Here is a 21805-nt window from a genome sequence, read left to right on the forward strand (position 1 = left end):
TACAACCAGTGGGAACCCTTTCCAGTATCTCCCGCTATTACTAGTGTACCATAGATATAATTCCCTAAGATTCAGGTTGTATAATTACCTCCTGCGTAACCAGAGAATGGACATTCGTTATTGATTTGCCTACGCATACTCCTTTGCCTTACAAGTGCATTCAAAGAATAATGTAAAGTATCCTATGTACCTTTTGCTCCATTAAATACTTGATTAATACCTTTGACTGGAACCGATTTCATTGTGGGAAGTGTTCATCATATTCATATATCGTGTACTGTATGGCCAGTAATTAAAGTACATAAAGCGGTAGTGGTTTAATGATACCATACTTATCAATACAGTCAGGGAATTGTACCCCTCAGTTACAGGTACATTTCTGGTGGGATACCGTCCCTTCCAGGAGCCTTACCACTTTGCATTACAGATATGGCCTCCCTAAGTTCATCTAGTGTGATGGGTGTTTCTAGCTGTTTAGCGTCATCCTCTGATAGTTTAGGAAGGTTAATTTGATTAAGATATATGTCCATTTTGTTTTGATCGAAGGCCATTTCTGATTTGTACAAGTTGGAGTAAAACTTTTTGAATGTCTCGTTGATTTTTTTAGGGTCTGTAACAAGTCCTTGCTGTGCCTTAATAGGAGGGATATCTGCAAATTTTGCGTTGGCTCGTATCTGCATAGCTAGTAGGTGACTTGGTTTAGATCCATGAAAGTAATACTGTTGTCTTGTGCTACGTATTTGAACTTCAGATTGTTGTTTTAAAGTGGCATTAATCTCTTTTTTTAACACAGTAATTTGAGATTCCAATCGAGCCGAGTAGTTGTATTTTGGAGGAAAATACCCCGGTAAAATCCTTGATAAATCCCTTTACCGACATCCATAATATTCTGGGGTCCTGTACCAATTGCGCATTCTCCAGCAGGAATACATCAAGAGCTTCTTTGAATTGTGTAATGAATTCCTTGTTTTTCAGCAATATCGAGTTAAATCGCCATCTTGGGGCTCGGGATGACAGTATACCAAATGATCCTTTTAAGAGTAAATAACAGTGATCTGATAATGCATTGGGTACCATTTCCACGTCATAGTTATCAAATAGTCTAGGGGATGCAAAAACATAATCTATTCTGGAAAATGTGTTGTGTCTTGCAGATCGACAAGAGTACTTTCGGGTCGTAGGGTTGAGTGATCGCCATAGGTCATTTACACCTATATTCTTAGCCCAATCCTTTAATGCATTAGATTAATTTTTTAAATGAGTATTCAGGATAGTTTAACATTGTTCTGGTAAGTGTAGCGTAGAAATTGGCCTCGTAAAGATTTGGGGCATATGCCGCTACCAACGCTATTTTCCTGTTCAAGTATACAATTTTAGCTATGGTTATCCGACCATCTGTATCAGACCATACTTCCTGCAATTCAATATTCAACTTCCGTTTCACGACTATAACAACTCCACGGGATCTCGTTCCAAAGGAAGAGTGACTAATGTTATGATATATGTTGTCCGCTAGCGTTGCTTTGTCTTCCACTAAAAGGTGCGTTTCGCTTAGAAGAGCCACATCAACCTGTTTGTTTTTCATCAGTGTGAGCACACTTTTGCGTTTATGTTGTTTATTTATTCCCCCAGTATTCCAGATCATTATATTTAAACTAGCCATAATCTATACATGTTGTTGTGTGCTTGTTGGTAATGCGTCTGGAGTACGAATTCACAATGGATATACATCCAATTATTGAGGTCCCGTTGAGAGCCGAGCTTAAAAACATACATATATACAAATAATCCCCTAAACCCCCCTCCCTCAGAGAGCCGTACAAGTCTGTGTTCCTTAGACACAACCTTCGCGTATAACTCCCTCCCTTACACCACCGGTTAGCCTAGAGTGAGCCTTTTATCCTTAACTTTCCTATGCTAATTGCCATAGGATCTAAAACTGTAATTCTAATTTAATGTAATAAAAAATGTAATGAAAAATTTAAAATATGCCTCAATTAGTATATTCATTTGAACCTTCTACTAACATGTATATGTTGGAACCTTACAGAAAACAGAGAAAAAGAAAAAAAAGATTTTTAGAACTAAATTATAGAAATCCCTAAAGTTATGGAGCAATTGCTTAACATTTTTAAATAACTTTGCCAAGCTTACACCTTTAGATGAAAATGAGGTTTTTAAATCCTTGTATGCGGTTCGTCCCCCGACAAGTGTGGGCATTAAACCGTTATGAGGGTTTATTGATCTTCCATATCTGGTTCATGTGCAGGTACATACCGAATGTTATTGTTCCCAGGCCTTCATTGTAAAAGTCCAGTGTATTCTAGAAAGTTAGCCACCGATCATGACTTGTATAAAACTGATGTTATGTTCCAGAGTATTCTTCCTACCAAAGAGTTATGCCATTCCAGTGTATTCCAGTATAGTCCAATATGACACAGAGCGATCGAAAAAGAATCCAGAATGTTCCAGAAAGTTCCAAAATGTTGACGTCAGATCATTGCCTCCACGAAAACCATAAATCTATAAATATAGTGTCTAGCGTTTCGTATTAAACTATTTGTACCTCAATGTTGTCAACAAGCTTGTTTGATGCCGTTTTTGAAGTCCGAGCCATGGCAAAGTTATCCAAATAAAAAATTTAAAAAGATGAATAAGCTTGTCATCCACGATGTGTTTCCTTCATGTACTCTTCGGCCTCTTCAGGCGATCGTAACCCGATCCTTTTTCCATTTTCCCCCACAATGGAAAGAAACGCTGGATAACGTAGGCTGGGATGGAGATTTTTCTTATAGAGCTGCTGCATCACATCCTTGTAACGGGCTCGTAGGTTTATAGCCTCCCTGCACAAATCTTCGTAGAACGACACTGGTTTATCTTTGTATTTCAGTTTTCCCCATTGCTTACGTGCATCCCTGATGATCCTCTTATTTCAGTTTTACGCTGAGTAGCAATGATCACTCTCACTTTGTTGCCGCTGTGGTCTCGGGTGCCGATTCTGTTACAATGATCCACTATTGGTATTGTAGGGAGGATATCTTTACCTAGAATTTCAACTAACACTGATGGAAATGAGTCGTCTGTGCATTTGACTGATTCATCCAATCCCACTATACGGATATTACATCTATGAGAGTGACGTTCGAATTCGAGCAACCTCTCCATTGATTTCTCGTTGTTGTCATGTATCTTCTGCCAAAGCTCTTTGTCACCCTTTTGCATCTCCCCCGCTAGCTCCATGATTTCTTCATGAAGAGCCTTCTTGCTCTCCTCGACTTTCAGTATATATTCGCCCACGGTGTTTTCAACTGCAGTAATACGCTCGGTTTGTTTGGCAGCCGCTGTTTTAAACTCTTCGAATTTAGCCTTGATATATAACTTAAAAGCGTCAGCCTTGACGTCAGCTTTATCCACCTTGTCGGTCAAGTCCTTTATCAAGACCTTTATCAGATTAGTCAGAGACTCGAAATCGGGTGGTGTATTTCGGATGAGGTTGCTGGAGCGTTGGAATCGGTGGTATTGTCGGATGTTTTCTTCTCAATTTCCACTGCTATCTCCTGCTACCTCCTTCAGTTAATATATACGTCGAGGTTTAAACACATTAGTGTTGTACAAAGAGGGTTTTGAAGCGAAATTAACGTTAACGGGAGCGGAGCGTTGACCAAACGCGACCGCTTACATCTCGTTCTCAAACCGGAAATCAGGAGACCAAACATCTACAGCCTGGGTCTTTGGTAGTAAATGAGAATGAATTGTACTTTGAAATGATTCAATTGAAGGTGAACCTACATTGAATGCCGCATTGCTCTGACAGGCATGCAGGCTGCAGCTAATACCTCTCTGAAACCTGTTACCCTTAAAATGATCTGTCTCTACTTTCTGTCTACCTTGTGGTGTGCATGTGTGTGTGTGTGTAGGCATGCAGCCAGTCCTGTACTCCGTAAGAGAAGCTCTGGAAGGAAGACCCCACTGGCTGAGGAGCGGTAGTGAGATCTGCTACTACAGGTGACTGAACCATGGCTGTGTGGAGAGAGTTAGAATTAGAGGTACACAGAGTTCTCATGTCTGGAAGACATAAGAGGGAGAGATAGGTTGGGTTGGGGTGGGGTGGTCTTCCTCCACACTATGACAGAGAGAGAAATGAATTGCCCGGATATAGGCAAGCAGTCTTCCTCTTTCAAACTCTCTCCATGGATGTTCTCTCTGTTAACCAAACAAGCCTCTTCTTCAACATGTCCAACACAGTCGTCAGGGTTCACTAAGTCACTGCATGCCATCCCACTTCTTTCTTCAAACATTTCCAGTCAACTTCAAGGTTCAATCCCAACAGGTAGGGCAGACTCGAGAACGTCTGAGTTCCTCTCCTCTGGTTGTCTCTCCTCTCCTCTGGTTGTCCCTCCTCTCCTCTGGTTGTCTCTCCTCTCCTCTGGTTGTCTCTCCTCTCCTCTGGTTGTCTCTCCTCTCCTCTGGTTGTCTCTCCTCTCCTCTGGTTGTCCCTCCTCTCCTCTGGTTGTCCCTCCTCTCCTCTGGTTGTCTCTCCTCTCCTCTGGTTGTCTCTCCTCTCCTATGGTTGTCCCTCCTCTCCTCTGGTTGTCTCTCCTCTCCTCTGGTTGTCTCTCCTCTCCTCTGGTTGTCTTTCCTCTCCTCTGGTTGTCTCTCCTCTCCTCTGATTGTCCCTCCTCTCCTCTGGTTGTCTCTCCTCTCCTCTGGTTGTCTCTCCTCTCCTCTGGTTGTCTCTCCTCTCCTCTGGTTGTCTCTCCTCTCCTCTGGTTGTCTTTCCTCTCCTCTGGTTGTCCCTCCTCTCCTCTGGTTGTCCCTCCTCTCCTCTGGTTGTCTCTCCTCTCCTCTGGTTGTCTCTCCTCTCCTCTGGTTGTCTCTCCTCTCCTCTGGTTGTCTCTCCTCTCCTCTGGTTGTCTCACCTCTCCTCTGGTTGTCTCTCCTCTTCTCTGGTTGTCTCTCCTCTCCTCTGGTTGTCTCTCCTCTCCTCTGGTTGTCTCTCCTCTCCTCTGGTTGTCTCTCCTCTCCTCTGGTTGTCTCTCCTCTCCTCTGGTTGTCTTTCCTCTTCTCTGGTTGTCTCTCCTCTCCTCTGGTTGTCCCTCCTCTCCTCTGGTTGTCCCTCCTCTCCTCTGGTTGTCTCTCATCTCCTCTGGTTGTCTCTGCTCTCCTCTGGTTGTCTCTCCTCTCCTCTGGTTGTCTCTCCTCTCCTCTGGTTGTCTCTCCTCTCCTCTGGTTGTCTCTCCTCTCCTCTGGTTGTCTCTCCTCTCCTATGGTTGTCTCTCCTCTCCTCTGGTTGTCTCTCCTCTCCTCTGGTTGTCTCTCCTCTCCTCTGGTTGTCTCTCCTCTCCTCTGGTTGTCAGGCCTGACATACAGCTCTTGATTAGGGAATAGGGCCCAGGTGTTCTCCGCCCACTCTCTGCCCACTCTCCGCTCACTCTATGCACTCTGCTGTGTTGGCAGCCCAGGGGTTGCCACAAAGTCAACGTTTGCTTTCAGACTATTGTACATCATGGAAAACATCCACAAATACACTGTATGATTGGCAGCCCAGCAACAGTTGATTCGCTAGAGGTTTAAGATAGAAGATTGATTCTGTTTTTAATAAGGTAGAAGTTTCAGTTGATTCTGTTATTCTGTTTAGGAACCACTTCTGTCCATCCCGGGGAAGGAAGAGAGCGACCTTTTACACTTTGACCTTTACTATGACCTTTAAGCACAGCGACGATGTCTGTTATATCGCCTACCACTACCCCTACACATACTCAGCCCTGCAGGTAGGACTATCTATCTATCTATCTATCTATCTATCTATCTATCTATCTATCTATCTATCTATCTATCTATCTATCTATCTATCTATCTATCTATCTATCTATCTATCTATCTATCTATCTATCTATCTATCTATCTATCTATCTATCTATCTATCTATCTATCTATCTATCTATCTATCTATCTATCTATCTATCTATCTATCTATCTATCTATCTATCTATCTATCTATCTATCTATCTATCTATCTATCTATCTATCTATCTATCTATCTATCTATCTATCTATCTATCTATCTATCTATCTATCTATCTATCTATCTATCTATCTATCTATCTATCTATCTATCTATCTATCTATCTATCTATCTATCTATCTATCTATCTATCTATCTATCTATCTATCTATCTATCTATCTATCTATCTATCTATCTATCTATCTATCTATCTATCTATCTATCTATCTATCTATCTATCTATCTATCTATCTATCTATCTATCTATCTATCTATCTATCTATCTATCTATCTATCTATCTATCTATCTATCTATCTATCTATCTATCTATCTATCTATCTATCTATCTATCTATCTATCTATCTATCTATCTATCTATCTATCTATCTATCTATCTATCTATCCATCCATCCATCCATCCATCCATCCATCCATCCATCCATCCATCCATCCATCCATCCATCCATCCATCCATCCATCCATCCATCCATCCATCCATCCATCCATCCATCCATCCATCCATCCATCCATCCATCCATCCATCCATCCATCCATCCATCCATCCATCCATCCATCCATCCATCCATCCATCCATCCATCCATCCATCCATCCATCCATCCATCCATCCATCCATCCATCCATCCATCCATCCATCCATCCTTCCATCCATCCATCCATCCATCCATCCATCCATCCATCCATCCATCCATCCATCCATCCATCCATCCATCCATCCATCAATCCATCCATCCATCCATCCATCCATCCATCCCTCTCTCTCTCTCTCTCTCTCTCTCATCTCTCTCTCCTCTCTCTCTCTTCTCTCTCTCTCTCTCTCTCTCTCTCTCTCTCTCTCTCTCTCTCTCTCTCTCTCTCTCTCCTCTCTCTCTCTCTCTCTCTCTCTCTCTCTCTCTCTCTCTCTCTCTCTCTAAGTATCTCTATCTGTGTGTGTACCAGTCTCATCTGCAGGTGCTACAGCACTCTGTAAACCCCACAAAGGTGTTCTTCCGGCAGCAGACTCTGTGTTCGAGTCTGGCTGGTAACGCCTGTCCTCTGATCACCATCACCGCCGCTCCGGCCAGTCGAAGTTGGAGAGACTTACACCAACTACGTAAGTCTCTCTCTCTCTCTGTCTCTCTTTCCGTCTCTCTCTTTCAGGCCTTTTCCACCAACATGGAACTGGTTCCGTTCCGGTTCACGCAGCTAATTTTGACCTGTTCAGAGCATTTGGACCTAAGATAAATTGGTTCAGAGCATTTAGAGCTAAGATAAATTGGTTCTGAGTAGGGATGCTCGATATTGGCTTTTTTACCGATACCGATATTCCGATATTGTCCAACTCTTAATTTCCGATACCGATATCAACCGATACCGATATATGCAGGGTTTCCCCGTCCAAAAAACTTAATAATTTCAGGTAACTAATAATTTCACTGGATATATATATATATAACAAATATTGTTATTGTTTTTTTTGTTTTTAAACCGATACCGATATTTTCCGATATCACATTTTACTGCCGATATCGGCCGATAATATCGGTCGGCCGATAATATCGGACATCCCTAGTTCTGAGCATTTAGACCTAAGATAAATTGGTTCTGAGCATTTAGACCTAAGATAAATTACAGTATATTGTACTAAGAGATGACAGCATATTGTCCTAAAACAGGACAGCATATTGTACTAAGAGATGACAGCATATTGTCCTAAGAGAGGACTGCATATTGTCCTAAGAGAGGACTGCATATTGTCCTAAGAGAGGACTGCATATTGTCCTAAGAGAGGACTGCATATTGTCCTAAGAGAGGACTGCATATTGTCCTAAGATAGGACTGCATATTGTCCTAAGAGAGGACAGCATATTGTCCTAAGATAGGACAGCATATTGTCCTAAGAGATGACAGCATATTGTCCTAAAACAGGACAGCATATTGTACTAAGAGATGACAGCATATTGTCCTAAGAGAGGACTGCATATTGTCCTAAGAGAGGACTGCATATTGTCCTAAGAGAGGACAGCATATTGTCCTAAGAGAGGACAGCATATTGTCCTAAGAGAGGACAGCATATTGTCCTAAGAGAGGACAGCATATTGTCCTAAGAGAGGACTGCATATTGTCCTAAGAGAGGACAGCATATTGTCCTAAGAGAGGACTGCATATTGTCCTAAGAGAGGACAGCATATTGTCCTAAGAGAGGACAGCATATTGTCCTAAGAGAGGACAGCATATTGTCCTAAGAGAGGACTGCATATTGTCCTAAGAGAGGACAGCATATTGTCCTAAGAGAGGACAGCATATTGTCCTAAGAGATGACAGCATATTGTCCTAAAACAGGACAGCATATTGTACTAAGAGATGACAGCATATTGTCCTAAGAGAGGACTGCATATTGTCCTAAGAGAGGACTGCATATTGTCCTAAGAGAGGACAGCATATTGTCCTAAGAGAGGACAGCATATTGTCCTAAGAGAGGACAGCATATTGTCCTAAGAGAGGACAGCATATTGTCCTAAGAGAGGACTGCATATTGTCCTAAGAGAGGACAGCATATTGTCCTAAGAGAGGACTGCATATTGTCCTAAGAGAGGACAGCATATTGTCCTAAGAGAGGACAGCATATTGTCCTAAGAGAGGACTGCATATTGTCCTAAGAGAGGACTGCATATTGTCCTAAGAGAGGACAGCATATTGTCCTAAGAGAGGACAGCATATTGTCCTAAGAGAGGACAGCATATTGTCCTAAGAGAGGACAGAAGAGCTGCCATAGAACATGAAGTGACAGTTCATTACACTGAGCTAATGTCCCAACAGCGCCATCAGTCAATAGTAATGAACCTCAACAACATTATGACCCAATAGTAATGGACCTCGTCAGCCAGTGGACCAATAGTAATGTAGAGTGTCTGTCTGTCTGTCTGTCTGTCTGTCTGTCTGTCTGTCTGTCTGTCTGTCTGTCTGTCTGTCTGTCTGTCTGTCTGTCTGTCTGTCTGTCTGTCTGTCTGTCTGTCTGTCTGTCTGTCTGTCTGTCTGTCTGTCTGTCCGTCCGTCCGTCCGTCCGTCCGTCCGTCCGTCCGTCCGTCCGTCCGTCCGTCTGTCTGTCTGTCTGTCTGTCTGTCTGTCTGTCTGTCTGTCTGTCTGTCTGTCTGTCTGTCTGTCTGTCTGTCTGTCTGTCTGTCTGTCTGTCTGTCTGTCTGTCTGTCTGTCTGTCTGTCTGTGAGTTTGTGTGTGTGTGTGTGTGTCTGTGTGAGTTTGTGTGTGTGTCTCTTTGTTTCTGTGGGTGTGTCTCTTTATCTGTGTGTGTGTGTGTGTCTGTGTGTGTTTGTAAGTGTGTCTAGGTGCTGATCCATCAAGATTAATTTGCAACCATAAAAAAAAAAAAAAACAAGACTAGTGTAATGGAAATAGTACAAAATGATGGCCCCCTCTCTCTCCTCTCCCCTCTCTCTCCTCTTTCTCCTCTCCCATCTCTCTCCTCTCTCTCCTCTCCCATCTATCTCCTCTCTCTCCTCTCCCATCTCTCTCCACTCACCTCTCTCTTTCCTCTCTCCCCTGTCTCTCCTCACTCTTTCTTCTCTGTCCTCTGTATTTCCTCTTCCCTCTCTCTCTCCTCTTCCCTATCTCTCTCCTCTCTCTTTCCTCTCTGTCCTATGTCTCTCTCCTCTCTCCTCTCCCTATCTCTCTCCACTCTTTCATATCTGTCCTCTGTATTTCTCTCTCTCTCTCTCTCTCTCTCTCTCTCTCTCTCTCTCTCTCTCTCTCTCTCTCTCTCTCTCTCTCTCTCTCTCTCTCTCTCTCTCTCTCTCCCTCTGTCTGTCTCTCTCTCCTCTCTCATCTCTCTCCACTCACTCTTTCTTCTCTGTCCTCTGTATTTCCTCTTCCCTCTCTCTCCTCTTCCCTATCTCTCTCCTCTCTCTGTCCTCTCTGTCCTATGTCTCTCTCCTCTCTCCTCTCCCTATCTCTCTCCACTCTCTTTCATATCTGTCCTCTGTCTCTCTCATCTCTCTCTCCTCTCCCCCTCGCTCACCTCTCTCTCTGTCCTCTCTCTCATCTCTATCCTCTCCCCTCTCTCACTTGATACACACTTGATACACATTGATACACACTTGATACACACTCGATACACACTTGATACAGTTTGAACTCTGGACTTTATCATACTAGCATATCATCATATCAAGCTCTGGTGGTCCCCAGAGTTCGTTTATCTTCTGTGCTCCTATGTGGAATGTTTTGCAAAGCACTTTAAAACTCAATACTTTAATATTGATTGGTCGGTTTAAACCTATAATAGCCAACCATTTCACCTCAGTCTGTAGTTATTTTAATTCATTTAAATTGTTTAATTGACGACTTTCTGTTTTCATATTGTATTTTGTATCATGTACTGTTCCTCTCGACATCACTGTAAATGAGAGCTTGCTCTCACTGGGCCTCATTCACAAAGCGATATATGAACAGATTGCGTTCTTAACTAGCATTTCTTCTTATTTTGTTCTTACCTGGGATTCAGCAATGTTTTCTTATTTTTGCTTTTCTCTTAGGCAAGACCAAATACTTTTTTATAAAAAGCCTACTATTGGCGGCTAGGTGGTGTAGTGGGCAAGGCGCTCGCCATCAATGCAGGAGATGCTGGGTTCGAGCCCAGCTCTCCACATTGCTATCAGCTTGGCTGGTCGTTCATACTAACTCAATTGGCAGTATTAGGGTGGGAAAGCTGATGGGTGGGTCCTGGTCGTTGTAAACAGCGACTCCTACAGTTCGGTCGGGGCGCCTGCTCAGCGCGGATAGGATCTAAGGGGGGTAGTGTGATCCTTCCACACGTTACACCCTCTCAGTGAGAGTCCGCGCTGCCAGGTGAAAAGAAGCGGTTGATTGGCTACACATGTGTCGGTGGAAGCACGTGATAGCCTCCACTCTCCCAGACCAACTGTGGGGGGTAGGTGCGCAGCGACCAGGAAGGGGATTGGGAATTGGCATAACGGAGGAAAAAGGAGGGGGGGAAATATCAATAAAAAAATAAAAATAAAAAGCCTACCATTGGTCAATTGCCCCCAAATATGACTTTAAAATCCAGAACTTTTCAATAATAATAATTATTATTATTATAAATTAATGCATGCGCTTTGCTTCTGAAATGGATTATATATTGCTCTCTCTCTCTCTCTCTCTCTCTCTCTCTCTCTCTCTCTCTCTCTCTCTCTCTCTCTCTCTCTCCCTCCCTCTCTCCCCCCCCGCCCCCCTCCAGGCTCTCGTCCCGTGGTGGTGCTGACCAGCAGGGTCCACCCCGGGGAGTCTAACGCCAGCTGGGTGATGAAGGGCACGCTCCAGTTCCTCCTCAGCAGTGACCCAGCAGCTCAGAGTCTGAGAGACGCATTCATCTTCAAGGTCATCCCCATGTTGAACCCAGACGGGGTCATCAACGGCACGTAAGACCTGGGGACAGAGACACAGAGAGACACAGAGAGACAGAGACAGACACAGAGAGACAGAGAGACAGAGAGACACAGAGACACAGAGAGACAGAGACACAGAGAGACACAGAGAGACAGAGAGACAGAGAGACAGAGAGACACTGTTGTAACCGGTAGATTACGCTTGCGTTGTGTTCTTGTGTGGTGTGTGGCGACAGTAACCAGGCAGGAGGCAGCACTGGATCTCAGGCTCTTTAATGGCCCTGTGTGACATAGATCCAACATACAAATGTATTAGATTTGGTGTGCAGTGACTTCCTTCCACCTTCTCAATTGCATATCCAGAGCAACAGCATTACACAATTATTATATATATTGTGTTTAGCCAAAGTTAAATTCCACAATCAAGCTTACCGTAACAATCTTAACAAAAATATAACAAAAATATTATGACAAATATGAAAATAAACACATTAGAGTAACATGTAACTTTGCTGTGTTACAATCACACCAGCCAGCCTGAACTTATATAGCTGAACTGGTGTGGATTAGCTACACTGTACAAGGCTATTAAACATACAGCCTTTCATTTCCCACTAAAATCATATAAAATGTTTGCAAAAGAAACAGACAAAAACATCTCCATACCTGTGTGACATAGATCCAAAGCAACTGAGTCCCTCAAAAATCCCCCTACAAGTTCAAGTTTCAAGTTTCTTTAATAGTTGTCATACAGAAGTACAGAATACTTTTATACAAAATGCTTCTTACTGTTACGCTCCAGAGACTGTGCGAAGCATTTTGTATAAAAGTATTCTGTACTTCTGTATCCCAATATTCAAGAGTGGAGATAAACATGACCCAAAAAACTATAGGGGTATCTGTGTGACGAGTAATTTGGGCAAACTTCTATGTAGTATCATCAACACCAGACTCATAGAATTCCTTACGGAACACAGTGTTCTAAGTAAAAGCCAAATCGGATTCTTACCAAATTATCGTACCTCTGACCATATATACACTCTTAAAACCCTAATTGACATTCACGTAAAACAGAACAAAAACAAAATATATTCCTGTTTTGTCGATTTTGAAAAAGCTTTTGATTCAATTTGGCACAAAGGTCTTTTCTTCAAAATTCTAGAAAGTGGTGTTGGAGGAAATACATATGACTTGATCAAATCCATGTACACAAAAAACAGATGCTGTTACTGTTAGAATTGGCAATAAAAGAATACATTTCTTCACCCAGGGTCGCGGAGTCCGCCAGGGGTGCAATTTAAGCCCAACATTGTTTAATATATATATATAAATTAATTAGCAAAGTTATTAGAACTTTCCACTGCACCCGGTCTGACTCTGCACGATACCAATGTAAAATTACTAATGTATGCAGATGATCTGGTTCTGCTGTCAGCCACTAAAGAGGGTCTACAACAGAACCTAGACATCCTCCAACAGTTCTGCCAGACATGGTCTCTGAACGTACTTATGAAGAAGACTAAAGTCATGGTCTTTCAAAGGAGACACGAGTCTCAGAGTTCACATAATACATTTAAATTAGGCACACACATATTAGAAAACACAAAAAGCTACCCATATTTGGGATTGAAAATAAATCATAATGGTAACTTCAATATGGCTGTGAATGAACTGAAGGAGAAGGGAAGAAGGGCTTTTTATGCCATCAAAAGGAAAATTCCAATTGACATCCCAATTAGGACCTGGCTCAAAATTCTAAATTCTGTAATAAATCCAATAATATTATATGGCAGTGAAGTGTGGGGTCCATTAACTAACCAAGATTTCCCAAAATGGGAAAAACACCCATTAGAAGTACTGCATGCATTGTGCAAAAACCGACAGACACACTGCCAATAATGCATGCAGGGCAGAACTTGGCCAATACCCCCTAATCATTCAAATTCAAAAGCGAGCCATCAAATTTTACACACACCTCCAATCAAGTGACCCCCACTCCTACCAATACAAAGCCCTTCAGAGCCAAGAGATGAACCCAGATAAGAGTCCCCTCTGCCAGCTAGTCAGAAATCTCTGCCCACAAACGCTACAGATACCAAGAAATCTGGCCCAACCAAATAATCTCAAAACAAAAAGAAAATTATATAGAATACTGGAACAAATCAACCAAATCTCATAGTAAATTAGAATTCTATTTGACCCTAAACAGAGAGTACACGGTGGCAGAACACCTGACTACTGTGAATGAGATAAAATTAAGAAAAACATTGACACGGTACAGACTGAGTGGACATAGTCTAGCCATAGAAACAGGCCGTCACAGGCAAAACTGGCTGCCCAGAGAGGCCAGGCTGTGTTCACTTTGCCATCAGGGGGACATTGAGACAGAACCTCACTTCCTGCTATACTATGAGAAATACAAGGATCTAAGAGAAGTCCTCTTTGATAAAATAAACAAAATTGATGCACAGTTTATCCATCTCCCTGATCACCAAAAGCTCCTATACATGTGTGGGGAGAAAAGTCAGTGTACAGCATTAGCTGCAAAATATGTAGACGGTTGTCACAAAATAAGAGAACAAGCCCTGTAAATGTGGCCACACTTGAAAAATGACTACCCGATCGAGTGACTATTTTGTAAATTAATATGTTTCTTGTTGATTGTCCTTACTGTTATTACTAATATTATGATATTTTATTGCTTAATATATATGTTATTGTTTGTATGTTGAACTTGCTTTGGCAATAAGTATGTTAATATTTCATGCCAATAAAGCCTATTTGAATTTGACAGAGAGACACAGAGACAGAGAGACAGAGAGACACAGAGACACAGAGACAGAGAGACAGAGAGACAGAGAGACATAGAGACACAGAGACAGAGAGACAGAGAGACACAGAGACAGAAAGAGACACAGAGAGACACAGAGACACAGAGACAGAGACACACAGAGACAGAGCGACACAGAGACACAGAGAGACAGAGATACAGAGAGACACAGAGAGACACAGAGACACAGAGACAGAGACAGAGACACATATAGACAGAGAGACAGAGACGCAGAGACACAGAGAGACACAGAGACACAGACACACATAGACACAGACACAGAGACACAGACACACAGGGACACAGAGACACACAGATACACACAGAGACACACAGAGACACACAGAGACACAGAGACACAGAGACACAGAGACACACATAGACACAGATACACACAGAGACACACAGAGACACAGAGACACAGATAGACACAGAGACACACAGAGACACACAGAGACACAGACACAGAGACACAAATATACAGAGACACACAGACACACAGACACAGACACAGAAACACAGAGACACACAGAGACACACATACACACACAGAGACACAGACACACAGACACACAGAGACACAGAAACACACAGACACAGAGACACAGAGACACACAGAGACACAGAAACACACAGACACAGACACACAGACACACACAGAGACACAGATACACAGACACACAGAGACACAGAGACACAGATACACAGACACACAGAGACACAGAGACACAGAAACACAGAGAGACACAGAGACACACAGAGACACAGAGACACACAGAGACACAGAGACACAGAGACACAGACAAACAGACACACAGAGACACAGAAACACAGAAACACACAGATAGACACAGATACACAAGAGACACAGAGAGACACATAGAGACACACAGAGAGACAGAGAGAGGCCAGGCTGTGTTCACTTTGCCATCAGGGGGACATTGAGACAGAACCTCACTTCCTGCTATACTGTGAGAAATACAAGGATCTAAATGAAGTCTTCTTTGATAAAATAAACAAAATTGGCGCACAGTTTATCCATCTCCCTGATCACCAAAAGCTCCTATACATGTGTGGGGAGAAAAGTCAGTGTACAGCATTAGCTGCAAAATATGTAGACGGTTGTCACAAAATAAGAGAACAAGCCCTGTAAATGTGGCCACACTTGAAAAATGACTACCCGATCGAGTGACTATTTTGTAAATTAATATGTTTCTTGTTGATTGTCCTTACTGTTTATTACTAATATTATGATATTTTATTGCTTAATATATATGTTATTGTTTGTATGTTGAACTTGCTTTGGCAATAAGTATGTTAATATTTCATGCCAATAAAGCCTATTTGAATTTGACAGAGAGACACAGAGACAGAGAGACAGAGAGACACAGAGACACAGAGACAGAGAGACAGAGAGACAGAGAGACATAGAGACACAGAGACAGAGAGACAGAGAGACACAGAGACAGAAAGAGACACAGAGAGACACAGAGACAGAGACACACAGAGACAGAGCGACACAGAGACACAGAGAGACAGAGATACAGAGAGACACAGAGAGACACAGAGACACAGAGACAGAGACAGAGACACATATAGACAGGGAGACAGAGACGCAGAGACACAGAGAGACACAGAGACACAGACACACATAGACACAGACACAGAGACACAGACACACAGGGACACAGAGACACACAGATACACACAGAGACACACAGAGACACACAGAGACACAGAGACACAGAGACACACATAGACACAGATACACACAGAGACACACAGAGACACAGAGACACAGATAGACACAGAGACACACAGAGACACACAGAGACACAGACACAGAGACACAAATATACAGAGGCACACAGACACACAGACACAGACACAGAAACACAGAGACACACAGAGACACACATACACACACAGAGACACAGACACACAGACACACAGACACACAGAAACACACAGACACAGAGACACAGAGACACACAGAGACACAGAAACACACAGACACAGACACACAGACACACACAGAGACACAGATACACCAGACACACAGAGACACAGAGACACAGATACACAGACACACAGAGACACAGAGACACAGAAACACAGAGAGACACAGAGACACACAGAGACACAGAGACACACAGAGACACAGAGACACAGAGACACAGACAAACAGACACACAGAGACACAGAAACACAGAAACACACAGATAGACACAGATACACGAGAGACACAGAGAGACACATAGAGACACACAGAGAGACAGAGAGAGGCCAGGCTGTGTTCACTTTGCCATCAGGGGGACATTGAGACAGAACCTCACCTTCCTGCTATACTGTGAGAAATACAAGGATCTAAGAGAAGTCTTCTTTGATAAAATAAACAAAATTGGCGCACAGTTTATCCATCTCCCTGATCACCAAAAGCTCCTATACATGTGTGGGGAGAAAAGTCAGTGTACAGCATTAGCTGCAAAATATGTAGACGGTTGTCACAAAATAAGAGAACAAGCCTGTAAATGTGGCCACACTTGAAAAATGACTACCTGATCGAGTGATCTATTTTGTAAATTAATATGTTTCTTGTTGATTGTCCTTACTGTTATTACTAATATTATGATATTTTATTGCTTAATTAATATATATGTTATTGTTTGTATGTTGAACTTGCTTTGGCAATAAGTATGTTAATATTTCATGCCAATAAAGTCTATTTGAATTGAATTGAATTGAATTGAGAGACACACAGAGAGACACAGAGACACACAGAGACACACAGAGAGACACAGAGAGACACACAGAGAGACACAGAGAGACACAGAGGACACAGAGAGACACAGAGACACAGAGACACAGACACACAGAGACACACATAGACACACAGAGACACAGACACACAGACACACAGAGACACAGATAGACACAGACACACAGACACACAGAGACACCGACACAGAGACACATAGACACAGATATACAGAGAGACACAGAGACACAGAGAATCAGAGACACAGAGACACAGAGAGACACAGAGACACACAGAGACACAGAGACACACAGAGACACAGAGAGACACAGAGACACACAGAGACACAGAGACACACAGAGACACACAGAGACACAGAGAGACACAGAGACACAGATAATCAGAGACACAGAGACACAGAGACACACAGAGACACAGAGACACACAGAGACACACAGAGACACATAGAGACACAGAGAGACAGAGAGAGAGACGCAGAGACACAGAGACACAGAGAGACAGAGAGAGACACACATAGAGACACAGAGAGACAGAGAGAGACACACAGAGAGACACAGAGACAGAGAGAGAGACACAGAGACACACAGAGAGACACACAGAGAGACACACAGAGAGACACAGAGGCACACAGAGAGACACAGAGATACACACAGACACACAGAGAGACACATAGACACAGAGACACAGAGACACAGAAACACACAGACACAGAGACACAGAGAGACACAGAGACACAGAGAGACACAGAAACACAGAGACACACAGAGACACAGAAACACAGAAACACACAGAGAGACACAGAGAGACACATAGAGACACACAGAGACACAGAGAGACACAGAGAGACACAGAGACACAGAGAGACACACAGAGAGACACAGAGACACACACAGAGACACAGAGACACACAGAAGACATAGAGACATGCAGAGAGACAGAGACACAGAGACACAGATACACAGAGAGACAGAGAGACACAGATCTCTGTATCTCTCTGTATCTCTTTCTTTATCTCTATATTTCTCTCTATCTCTCTCTATATATCTCTCCCTCTGTATCTGTCTCTTTATCTCTCTCTATCTCTCTCGGTATCTGTCTTTCTCTATCTCTATCTCTCTGTATCACTCTCTTTATCTCTCCATCTCTCTGTATCTCTCTCTCTGTATCCATCTCTCTCTTTCTCCTCTTCTCTCTCTCTCTAGCTTTCTTTCTAGCTGTCAATTATTTAGATGGAGAGGTTCTTTAGTCATGCATGGGTGACTTTAATTAGCGTATCACGTGTGTGTGTGTGTGTGTGTGTGTGTGTGTGTGTGTGTGTGTGTGTGTGTGTGTGTGTGTGTGTGTGTGTGTGTGTGTGTGTGTGTGTGTGTGTGTGTGTGTGTGTGTGTGTGTGTGTGTGTGTGTGTGTGTGTGTGTGTGTGTGTGTGTGTGTGTGTGGGGGGCTGAATATGCTGAACATGCTAGATTTTAAAGCTTCAGTCCTGAATCCACCGACCAACAGCAGGCTAGCAGGTTGAGATTTACATGAAGTACTATGTTAGACGGAGGTTGTTGTTTTTTAAACTGTATAATATGTCCAATATGACCATAAGGAGCCAGTTCAGAGTCATTTGTGGGGACGGTCGCTATAATAGGTAGTCATAACTAGTAAACTAAATCTCTCTCCCTCTCTCTCTCTCTCTCTCTCTCTCTCTCTCTCTCTATCTCTCTCTCTCTCTCTCTCTCTCTCTCTCTCTCTCTCTCTCTCTCTCTCTCTCTCTCTCTCTCTCTCTCTCTCTCTCTCTCTCTCTCTCTCTCTCTCTCTCTCTCTCTAATGCTGTACACTGACTATTCTCCCCACACATATATAACAGCTTTTGATGATCAGGGAGATGGATAAACTGTGGATACATTTTATTTATTTGATCAAAGAAAACTTCTCTTAGATCCTTATATTTCTCACAGTATAGTAGGAAGTGAGGTTCTGTCTCAACATCCCCCTGATGACAAAGTGAACACAGCCTGGCCTCTCTGGGCAGCCAGTTCTGCCTTTGATGGCCTGTTTCTATGGCCAGGCTATGTCCACTCAGTCTGTACCGTGTCAATGTCTTTCTTAATTTTATATCATTCACAGTAGTCAGGTATTCTGCCATGTGTACTCTCTGTTTAGGGTCAAATGGAATTCTAATTTACTTTGAGATTTGGTTGATTTGTTCCAATATTCTATATAATTTTCTTTCTGTTTTGAGATTATTTGGTTGGGCCAGATTGCTTGGTGTCTGTCCTGAAGCCCTGATGTTTGTGGGCAGATATTTCTGACTAGCTGGCAGAGAGGACTCTTATCTGGGTTCATCTCTTGGCTCTGAAGGGCTTTGTAGTGGTAGGAGTGGGGGTCACTTGATTGGAGGTGTGTATACAATTTGATGGCTCGCTTTTTTTTTTTTATCCACTTTTTCTCCCATTTTCTATATTTTCTCCCATCCCAATTCCGTATCATCCAATTCAACCCTCCCCTGTCACGGACGCTGTTTCTTGCCTCCCACAAGCCGGCTGCAATGTGGACTAAGTGATACATAGCACAAGTCCCCTCCGTACTTGAGGTAACAGCAGTCGCATCTTTTCACCTGCGCAGCTCGATCTCTCAGTGGCGAGGAGTAACGCGTGGGAGGCTCACGCTGCCCCCGACACTTCCTGATTCTACTGCGCAGGCGCACCAACCGACCTGTAGGAGTCGCTGTCCACAACGCCCGATCCCCACCCATCAGTTTCCCACCCCCTAATACGGCCAATGTGTATTAGTACGGACGACCAGCTAAACTGAAAGCAAATGTGGAGCGCTGGGCTCGAACTGACGAGCCCAGCGTCTCCAGCATTTCGTGGCGAGTGCCTTGCCCACTACGCCACGTAGCCGCCCGATGGCTCGCTTTTTAATTTGAATAATTAGAGGGTATTGGCCAAGTTCTGCCCGGCATGCATTATTGGCAGTGTGTCTGTGAACCCCAAGTAGGTTGTTGCACAATCCTGCATGCAGTACTTCTAATGGATGTTTTTCCCATTTTGGGAAGTCTTGGTTAGTTAATGGACCCCACACTTCACTGCCATATAATATTATTGGATTTATTACAGAATTTAGAATTTTGAGCCAGGTCCAAATTGGGATGTCAATTGGAATTTTCCTTTTGATGGCATAAAAAGCCCTTCTTCCCTTCTTCCCTTCTCCTTCAGTTCATTCACAGCCATGTTGAAGTTACCATTATGATTTATTTTCAATCCCAAATATGGGTAACTTTTTGTGTTTTCTAATATGTGTGTGCCTAATTTAAATGTATTATGTGAACTCTGAGACTCTCTCCTTTGAAAGACCATGACTTTAGTCTTCTTCATGTTTACGTTCAGAGACCATGTCTGGCAGAACTGGTGGAGGATGTCTAGGTTCTGTTGTAGACCTTCTTTAGTGGCTGACAGCAGAACCAGATCATCTGCATACATCAACAAGTTTACATTGGTATCGTGCAAAGTCAGACCGGGTGCAGTAGAAAGTTCTAATAACTTTGCTAATTCATTTATATATATATATCAAACAATGTTGGGCTAAAATTTCACCCCTGGCGGACTCCGCGACCCTGGGTGAAGAAATGTGTTCTTTTATTGCCAATTCTAACAGCACATATGTTTTTTGTGTACATGGATTTGATCAAGTCATATGTATTTCCTCCAACACCACTTTTTTGAATCTTGAAGAAGAGACCTTTGTGCCAAATTGAATCAAAAGCTTTTTCAAAATCGACAAAGCAGGAATATATTTTGTTTTTGTTCTGTTTCACGTGAATGTCAATTAGGGTTTTAAGAGTGCATATATGGTCAGAGGTACGATAATTTGGTAAGAATCCAATTTGGCTTTTACTTAGAACTCTCTATCTCTCTCTCTCTCTCTCTCTCTCTCTCTCTCTCTCTCTCTCTCTCTCTCTCTCTCTCTCTCTCTCTCTCTCTCTTCTCTCTCTCTCTCTCTCTGTCTCTCTGTCTCTCTCTCTCTCTCTCTCTCTCTTTCTCTCTCTCTGTGCGCATGCGTGTGGATGGTGGGAGCGTTTGGTGAGTGGAGTGGTGCGAGAGTCTGAGGAGGTACGCGTGAGTCTTTCTAAACTTTTCCTATCTTTATGTTGTTTGTCAAATTGTGAATTGGACTGGGGTTTATTTGGCTGGTTGTGTGTTGATGGTGGGCTGGTAGTGTTGTCAGTGTTCGCTTAGGCAGCTGTCTGCTGTCGCGGTGGCATGGACTTCACTAAGTTGACCAGGAAACATGGTTTCAAAGTCGCGCCGGCGTTTCCGTGTTCAGTAGAGGAATGCGGTCTTGTCGTTGCAGGAATAGTAGGCGCTTCGGCCGTTAAATCTGCGGCCAGGATGAATGGGTCTATTGTTTTCTTTTTGGATGATTTGAGTAAGGTTTATCAACTGATAACGGACGGTTTGATCATACGTGATACGTTGGTGGCTGTGATGCCGCTCACAACACATGCCATTAGGGTGACGGTGTCCCCCGTTGGTGAGCGACAAGGTTATATTAAGGGAACTCGCCAGGTTTGGGAAAGTGGTAGCTCCATTAAGAAAATGTCTTCGGGTTTTAAGGCACCTGAACTACAGCATGTGGTTTCTCACAGAAGGCAGACGTTCATTATAATGGACAAACGTGATGATGAGTTGGATCTTAATTTTAAAGTAATAGTAGACGGGTTCGAGTATGTTATTTTTGCGACGTCACAAAACATGCGCTGTTTTGCGTGTGGAAGGAAGGGGCATCAGAGGCAAGCGTGCCC

At 43.0% G+C, this 21805-nt stretch overlaps 1 protein-coding gene across 1 annotated transcript in view; it reads left to right on the top strand.

Moving 5' to 3' along the window:
• LOC311229489 (cytosolic carboxypeptidase 1-like) overlaps positions 1-21805 on the top strand; it is a gene marked incomplete at both ends in the record, with an annotated part of 214729 nt that overhangs the window by 124828 nt on the left and 68096 nt on the right. The window contains 4 exon segments of the mRNA XM_084315567.1: positions 3918-4005; positions 5639-5771; positions 6965-7118; positions 11259-11439. Coding sequence (XP_084171693.1) covers positions 3918-4005; positions 5639-5771; positions 6965-7118; positions 11259-11439 — 556 coding nt within the window.

The sequence above is a fragment of the Notolepis coatsorum genome (genome assembly GCF_963971535.1).
Source record: "Notolepis coatsorum genome assembly, chromosome: 6".
Lineage (NCBI taxonomy): Eukaryota > Metazoa > Chordata > Actinopteri > Aulopiformes > Paralepididae > Notolepis > Notolepis coatsorum.